General features: G+C 37.1%; 1 protein-coding gene across 1 annotated transcript; it reads right to left on the bottom strand.

The window, feature by feature from the left end:
* Positions 1 to 5,931: 5,931 nt before the first annotated feature.
* Positions 5,932 to 8,765, bottom strand: LOC110941288 (7-deoxyloganetin glucosyltransferase). The gene is made up of 2 exons (XM_022182909.2): positions 8,160 to 8,765; positions 5,932 to 6,987 (listed from the first exon to the last, which is right to left on the bottom strand). The coding sequence occupies exons 1-2, from the start codon at positions 8,671 to 8,673 to the stop codon at positions 6,074 to 6,076; spliced, it is 1,428 nt and encodes a 475-aa protein (XP_022038601.1). The 5' UTR covers positions 8,674 to 8,765; the 3' UTR covers positions 5,932 to 6,073.
* Positions 8,766 to 9,261: the final 496 nt, after the last annotated feature.

Raw genomic sequence — 9,261 nt, 5'->3', positions numbered from 1 at the left:
TTTCCACGTGTCGAATCTGAAGAAGTGTCTATCAGATGAGACCCTCATAGTTCCTTTGAAGGAACTCACTATCGACGAACAGTTACATTTCGTCGAGGAACCTGTTGAAATCACGGACCGGGATGTTAAGGTCCTCAAGAACACTAGAATACCTCTTGTTCGAGGTCGTTGGAACTCCCGTCGTGGCCCAGAGTTCACCTGGGAACGAGAAGATCAAATGAAACACAAGTATCCCCAGTTGTTCGTAAACAATGCAACTACTGCTAAGGCTGAAGCTACTACAGAATTTCGGGACGAAATTCCAAATCAATGGGTGGATGATGTGATACCCCAGGAAAACCAGTAAACAATACAACTTACCTAGCTTCCTCAATAACCGCATGCTAAATTTCGGGACGAAATTTCTTTCAAGTTGGGGATAATGTGCCAACTCGAGTTTCCGAGATTCTACTTTCGCATTTATTGCACGTTGACTGTTTAATTGTTTACTTAATTGACTTGTTTGCTTTGTATCTATACACGCTGTGTTATGATAAAACGTATTGTGATTATTACATGTTTATGTGCTTGGTGGTATACTATGGAACTTGTTGAAAGACTTAACTATTTAAACCATAAAATGGCCGACGAAACAAGAGTTGTTTCGCCATGAACACACCCGATGAAATAGAGCGTTCGCCATCAACTTACTCGACGAAACAGAAGGTGTTTCGCCATACCTCATACTGGCGAAACAAGCTGTTTCGCCAAGCCCAATTACGCCGAAGCCCAGTTAAGGGCCCAACTCTATTACGTGAGTTATATCTCACAAAACTGTTTCATTCGTGAAACTCATCACCAAAACCGAAAACCCAAAAGTCTTTCCCTGTGCGGCGGCAGCTACACGACTTCAAGCCTTTTTCCTTTCGATCAATCTTGTGTCCCTCCCATCTCGGTTAGTGTGCACTGCTTGTTGTTGGATTTTCTGCATAACCTTGTAGTATAATCATCACATGTCTGTATGTATATTAATTGTGACTATAGTGTATATATGAGTACCATTGATGTGCATGAATGTGGTAGCTATTGGTCCAATGGGATGGAAGTTTAATGGCTGATAGAGTTTATAACTTTGAATATCAAAAATGGCGGCCATGTGGAGCTAATTAATGTTGTCAGTAATATTTATTAGTAACATGTGCTAAACTTAGGTTGATGATAATGAGTTAGTGTTTTACACGAGTGCAAGAATCGGTTGTTTGATATGATCGGCTGTGTGTGACTGTTAATGATGATCTACTGATTTTTGTGTGATCGTATGTCTTCTGCATGCTAAGCGGCGATTAGGGGTTTTGTGATATTGTGTAACTGCTTGACAGACCGGCGAAACAAAGTGATACCCCTATGTGATCTCGACGAAACACATGTCTCGACGAAACACATGGGTGTTTCGCTGATACAGTAAGCAATCAACCCAACATTTGTAAACGGATGCATGATGCTTGTAATGTTAAACGTAATAATTATGAACTAGAATTTTCGCATGATTAATAAGACCCGATGATATGGTAAAGCCTGGTATTCATAAATAGGGATGGGTAGGGAGTGATGTATAAAACAGTTAGATAGTTGATTTAATCTGATTTCTCGGATTGTGAATGTTCAATGTTAAACAGAGCATCTTATCAGTTGTATAGCGTATTCACTGGATTAATTTGAACTTGTATAGCCGATAAATGCAATGTGTTGGTTGATACTTGCATGTACATGATGATCTTGACTGTTAGTCGAACCTTGTGAATGTAAACTAATTTCGAATACGTGCATAACTTTAGGACTCGACTGATTATTTGTGAGCACATACTTAGCATACCGAGCAAACCAAGGTGAGTTCACACTCTTACCAAGGCATGGGATTCCCGGGGTTGGGAATGGGATAGAATAATTATTTGTACTTACATCGTTACTGCTAGACTAGTGATACATGGGGAAGCCCCCACTACTCTTCGTACACATGCCTGTAATGGCCGCGATACTGATACTGATCTTCGCACACATGCCTGGAATGGCCGCGATACTGATACTAAACTTCGCACACATGCCTGGAGGGCCGCGATACAAATAAAACTAGTCTACAATATTTGGGAAACCCCCACTAATCTTCGCAAACATGCCTGGAAGGCCGCGATGTAATTATAAACGATATATGGGTTACTAAACAAGCAAACGTTTTATGAAATGAACACTATTACTAAACAACCCACTGTGAACTCGCTCAACTAGTTGTTGACTCTCTGTTACATGCCTTGCAGGTCGTTAGGTACACTTGGAGCTTGCACTGGGAGGCGCGGCCGTTGTGGACAAGGATCGTGAATGCTTTGTTAAACGTTTATGACATTACATACTCATACTTATGTTGGGTTTACTTTTACGCTTCCGCTAAACGTTGATATTATACTTATGTTTTGAACACCTTTCATATTGGTTTGGTTGAATTACATTTATATATATATTGTTCAATATGATTGGTGGCTTGATCCAGGTCAGTCACGCCTCCAAGCGGTGATACCCCGCAGGTGGATTTTGGGGGTGTGACACGTGACTCAAGGGTGTTGTGTGGTGCCTGCCATAAATCGGGTATATATCAAAATCAGAGATAACAGGAGTTGGCACCTTGTGCTTAAAAAGCCGCCTCTCTCCGAGGAATATTCACAAGCTGCGAAGACTTGTCAGTTTCCTTGATTGCAAGATAGTATGGTTACGTGGGACAATCAACGATCACCCAGGTGATATCGGTTCCGTTCTGAATCCTAAGTAAATCAGTGACAATTCCACGATGGAGCGGGTGACAAAACTTTGTTCTGGGTAGATGTTTGGCTTGGCGACAAACCATTACGAGAAAAATTTCCATTGGTTTATCAACTTGCAAAGGATAAAAGAACTAAAGTACAGGAGTGCTATAGGCGGCTTGATGGTGGATTTTTATGGGATTGGGCTTGGCTGAGAATACCAAACACCAACCCTGAAAAACAACAAATGGAGGAGCTGCAGGAAATTTTAAACCAAGCAAGGCTATCGGTTGCTAGCGATAATTGGATATGGAAAGGGGAAGGCCATCAGGGTTTCTCGGTTAAGAGAGTAAGGAATACGCTGTCAAGAAATATAAACTTAAATCAACATCCATTTACAATTTTGAGTTTGATAAAAAGTTTATAACATGTCATTACAAAACTTAGAGTTTCATAAAACATCCTGAGATCTCCAAACATTCCGACATATTATCTTGGGTATGTTTGATAATCAAAAAAACAAAATGCGGAAACGTGACATTTAGACGTGTTCGGTTCTTCTATCCGCTTGATCTTCATTCGTTAGATCCTATCTATCACCTACATGTCAAAACCATCTCATACGTTAGTTTAATGATGATTACGGCATAATTAAACAACTTATGTCCACCAAAATATCAAACAAAGAGAATTGGAAGATGCCCACCGTAAGCTACGGCTTACTTGCCGTAGCCTTCGGCATACATACACAAACATAAGCAGGAAGCCCCTGCTATAGCCTACGGCTGGCCACCATAGGTTACGGCAGCCCTTAACAATTTTTGGCAGAATGTCCCTGCCATAACCTACGGCTGGCCACCGTAGGTTACGACAGCCCTTTCATGCAGATTAATTCTAGTTTTTCCCTTTTTACTAAAAAACTCATATATTTCCGTATTTTCATCCGTTTCGCATAAAACTTGTTTCTACGTGTCCGTAAAACATTTACGCACATTCTTAGTTCATAAACCCATGACTCGGATTTATAAATATTATGTTTTACGCTATCCGTTCTAATTTAAATAATCAAATATTTGACCCGTTTGCATGATTAAGCAAACGAGCTTATGAAATCATATCTTTTTCGCATAAACGTCATTTTTATCAATGTACCCTATTACACTGGTTATTATCCTTGTGTTTCGCGCATTCATTATCCGGTGTGCATTCACACTTATTTGACCAGTTCAACCTTATAATGGTTGAACTTAATTGTTCCGAATTCTTTTCATGAATTCACCATTTACTGATTATGACTCATTACCCAAGTCGTTTGACTTTTAGTCCGCGTTCCCTTTACTCGGCTTACGCTTATATTCATAATTTTACCCATAAACCGGGTTTATACCGAAGTCCTTATTTACGCACCCATTTCGATATGCGTTACGACTTCATTTTCGACCCATCAACCGGGTTTAGACCAAAGTCTTTATTCACGCACCCATTCCGGTATACGTTAAGACTTCATTTTGACCCGTTTGGTTGTTCGTATGAAATCCATCACTTGGAATAAACCAAGCTCATTATTAAGTTCTTTATCTTGACCCGTTTGGAAGTTTATGTGAAATCCATCACTTTAAACAACCAAAGTTATTAACATTCCTTTATTTTGACCCGTTTGGAAGTTTATGTGAAATCCATCACTTTTAAACAACCAAACTTTGCGAGTATTGTAATATTATTAAATCATACGAAATTAACATGTAATTTAACAACACACCACGAAGCATAAAGCCACGTACCTTATAGTTTTCCTTTAAGCCGTGTATCGCTCCCGGCTTTATCACCCACCTTATCACTTGGGTCGCCTATAATATACAACTCGAAAATTGTTAAGCCATCATTATGATGATCATTTTTGCCATATTTACAAATAATCAATTTGTACGGCTCATATCAATATTTGTCCATACATAACTAGGAACCAAGTTTCATATAAGCATTTTATCATCTACCTAAAGGGCATACATTTCCTAGCACTTCATTTGGTTAGGTTATTATCTTCCTATTCCCAAATTTCGTGGCATAATTACATGTTTTCACTAAGTCGATTTAATCATGAGCATACATCATTTCAAGATTATCTCCTTTAGCTATTTTACACAACATAAACTTGGGGTTTCTCATTTTATGAACAAACTCATTTCATATTCAACTTGATTAATCATCTAAACAAGTTATGCAACAATAATTCATGCAATTATCAATTAGGACTACCAATATTGTCTCCATGTACATGTAATCTCGTTTTTAAGGTGATTATTCCTCTAGCCCTTCTAATTTCATGAAACCCCTCAACTAGTGAGTTTCATAGATCACAAAATCACAACATACCTTACGTTAAGTTGAAGTGGTGCTTATCAAAACCACAATCATGCATAAATATCACTTCAATTTTCAGTTCTGATGAAATGATTTGATGAAATTTTATGAACTAGGGTTCTTCCCTTGTTCTCCCTTTTGGTCGCACACTCCTCCACACACATATGTGTGTGCAACATTTTTTTTTTGTTTTAATGAAAACAACTTTGCCTCTTTGACCACTTTAGTCCCAAGTTTATTTTAGTCACTAAAGATACTTGCCTTCCATATTTTATAGGTTTTACTAATTTCTATCTAGGTTACTTACCCCTAGTTATTTAATTTTAAATAAAGAATAAAAAACATATTTTCTTATTCGTATATTTTGGTATTTTTGGGGTGTTACACACCACACATGTTTATGTTATGTACTTTTTGGATTGGTCTACGTTTCGATGTAAATTTTGTTTGGAAACAAGTCAGGTCAAATATAATATATTTTCATTCAACGGCATGCATTCGGATTACTCTATTTTTCAACGTAAATTTAGTTCGCATACAAGTCGGGTTAATTGTAGTCTGTAATTAATTAATCACGTCGCGTACGGAGCCGCTGCAACGCGCAGCGGGGTAAAAAATTAGAGTGAACCTATACAAGTTCTTTACAACATAAGTTATATGTGCAAGCTTTTATACCATTTTAGTCTAGTTTTGATCATGACTAAATAGAACACATGCCAAGATTTAAGGGATATAACTTATCATTATTTCATAAAATAAAGTATTATTAAGATTTAATGTCGAAATTATCAGACGTATATCATTTTCCGTTCAAATTTATAATTAATACATGATTAAAGCATATGTTATTCAAGAAAAATGCACAATAAAAATGAAAACAAAACATTTAAACCATAAGATACAAAGATTATTAGAAAACATTTTTCTTTCAACTATCTGAACCTTTAGGACTGAAGGAGCACTTGGTTGATCAAGTTGTCTATGTTCAACAACGATGAAGAGGATTCAGCCTTTTTCTTCCAATCCATAGCCATCTTTCTCATTTCTTTTCCTTTTTCTTCCACCATTAAAGTCCTCACAAGTTTTTCAACTTCTTTTCTATGAACATCACTATCGATCTCCATTCCAATGCCCCATTTATTACAACTATACCAACAATTTGTCTGTTGTTCGGCAAAGAATGGCCAACAAATCATTGGAACTCCACTCGATATACTCTCTAGCGTCGAGTTCCATCCACTGTGTGTCAAAAACCCTCCAATAGATGGGTGGTTTAGGACTTTTTGTTGAGGGCACCAAGTTGTTAACAACCCCCTCTTGCTAGTCGCCTCAAGGAACTCTGGTGGCAGCATTGGGGAGTCTCCAGACACCAGGTCGGGTCGGATAACCCATAAAAAGGTTTGGTTACTATTTGCAAGCCCCCAAGAGAACTCAACTAGTTGTTGGGGTGTCATCACGGTTATGCTTCCAAAGTTCACATAAACAACCGAATTAGCTTCTTTTGAGTCGAGCCATTCTAGGCATTGGGTATCTTCTTTCCATAAACTCGAACCCAACAAGTTTAGATCGTTTGCTACCATATTGTTTGCAATGGTGTGTAATGGCCCAACTGAGAAAACCGAAGGATACGTTGATGATAGCTCGTTTAAGACTTCATGCTCTAAGTCTTCAAAGGTGTTGAGTATTACTGCTGAAGCATTTTTCGCTCTAGTAGTTTCGCCGATTACAAAATTGACCATGAGTTCCTCTGGATTTGTGCTTCGGAGGAACGTTGGCATATCCTTCAAGCGCGTGCCTTGCATGCTAGGTATGCAATCAACAATTGTATCCAAGTACCCATTGGTTAAATCAGCGGAATCTACAAATATGTTTTAGAGAACAAAAAATAAGTATGATAACAAAATGAAAATGATAATTGTTGTATAGATTGATCAAAAGTTGATGTTTTGTTAATTTGAAAAATAATATAAGTATGACAACAAAATGAAAATTATCATTGTAATGAGTTGATCAAGTTGATGTTTGTTAATTTGAGTCCACGTAGCACAACAAGAGTACAGGGATTCGGCCATTCGGGTTGTTTCTAAAAGTGGCCTTAGCTAACACTTTTCCGACAAAAATAATTTAATTTGAAAAAGAGTCAACTGTCATTTTAGTCCTTGTGATTTGTGTCATCTCAAAGTTTCATTTTTTGCTTGTGGGTGCAAAAATGTTTCACCATTGTCATTTTAGTCTACTGGGTTAACTTTATCTATTATTTCTCTTAACGAGAAGGGCAATTCGGTCATTTTATATGGCCGAATTGCCCTTTTAGTTAACAGAATTACATATAAAATGACCAAAATTCCCTTCTCGTTAACATAAAAAATGGATGAAGTTAACCCAGTGGACTAAACTGACAACGGTGAAATCTTTTTGAACCCACATGTGAAAAACAAAACCTTTGAAATAAACTGCAAAATGGCCAAAATGACATTTAACTCTTTGAAAAACTTTCACAGAAAACTTTTTAAGAAGTACCTACACATTTCCAACACAACCCGTCAGAAGCACCAACAAATTTCCAACACAACCCGTTTTCATGGATTTCTGACACATATTTTTTCCATTGCATTTCCGACACATACATACGTATAAATTGTTAATTAATATAGGTAATACTTATAATAATATAAGTATATAAAACCTTACAGATTATCAAAGAATGACACCAGTAACAATAACATCAACAACAACAATAATAATAATAAATTTTATAACAAAAACAACCAACAATAATAATAACAATAATGCTAACATGTAAAGTTAATATGTAAAATTTAGAGAAAAATTATATCTTCTTTGTCGGAAAAGGGTCGGAACTTCCGACACATTAGGTTGGAAGTCTAAAATTAAAAAAAAAAAAAAAAATCAGTATAGTGTGACTAAACTAGGATTTTCTCCTTCAGGTATATGGGAGGGACATAAGTTATAAAGCTTAATACATGAAACTAATTAATGCTATTTCACTTCAATATATGTAATCCATACCTTTTAGTGGAAAGAATCCATTTTGCCTGAGAGTATCATAGTGTACATAACCCAAGAAGCCACAAGCACTAGTTGTCCAAAATAGAACTTCAGGGATACCCAACTCATGTGCTGCATCAAGTGTAAAGCTCATCGCACCATCCGCAACTATACAACTGACTGGAGGCCTCGTTGCGGTGTCATTGAGTTTCGCGAGGAGCGTCTTAAACGGTTCCAGACATGTCTCCGAGGTGGACTTGCATAATGCGGGGATGTCTTGGGTCGCATCTAGGTTTTCAGGTGGCGGAAGCCCGTCAGGAATGGTCTCGAATCGAAAAGATGTGTAGCGGTTGAGGGTGTCCAAGCCTTGTGATTTTACGAGGCGTTGGTGGTTGAATTCGGTGTTGACAAAGGTTATATGGAAGCCTTTGGAGTGTAGGATTTTGGCAAGTATTAGCATGGGATTAATGTGGCCTTGTGCAGGAAAGGGTATGCAAACAGCATGAGGTTTGTTCACCATATTCATTGATCCCATTTTGTGTATATCTATTTTGTTTAGTGCATGATTTAGATGCCTCCTTGTGCACCATTTTATAGGACATAAAATAAGGAGTTAAATGTCATTTTAGTCCTGGTTTGGGCTATTTTAGCAGTTTAGTCCAAAGGTTGTTTTTTTTTTTTTTTTTTTTTTTTTTCTGTGGGTCCAAATGAGTTTCACTGTTGTTATTTTAGTCCACTAGGTTAACTTTATCCATTTTTTTTTTGTTAACGAGAAGGACAATTCGGTCATTTTATATGTAATTCTGTAACTAGAAAGACAATTCGGCCATATAAAATGACTGAATTGCCCTTCTCGTTAACAGAAAAATGAATGAAGTTAACCTAGTGAAATAAAATGGCAAGAGTGAAACCTTTTAGGACTCACATGCGAAAAATAAAACTTTTGGACTAAACTGATAAAATGACCCAAAGCACACGTACAATGATATTTAAACTCTAAATTAAGTGTAAGATGAAAACACAAAATCGATTTGCATATTGAAAATTTAAGTGTAAGATGGAAACACAAAATCGATTTGCATGTTGAAAATTTAGTTCACACCACGTCAATAATGCCTTATGT

Source organism: Helianthus annuus, chromosome 4, assembly GCF_002127325.2.
Source record: "Helianthus annuus cultivar XRQ/B chromosome 4, HanXRQr2.0-SUNRISE, whole genome shotgun sequence".
NCBI classification, from domain to species: Eukaryota; Viridiplantae; Streptophyta; class Magnoliopsida; order Asterales; family Asteraceae; genus Helianthus; species Helianthus annuus.
This window is presented reverse-complemented; position numbering and strand designations above follow the sequence as displayed.

Excerpts from the sequence above, each read along its gene's own strand:
- LOC110941288 (XM_022182909.2), bottom strand. The coding sequence starts at position 8,673 with ATGGGATCAATGAATATGGTGAACAAACCTCATGCTGTTTGCATACCC. Across the intron at positions 6,988-8,159 it reads TGGATTCTTTCCACTAAAAG|ATTCCGCTGATTTAACCAAT; the intron begins GTATGGATTACA and ends ACATATTTGTAG.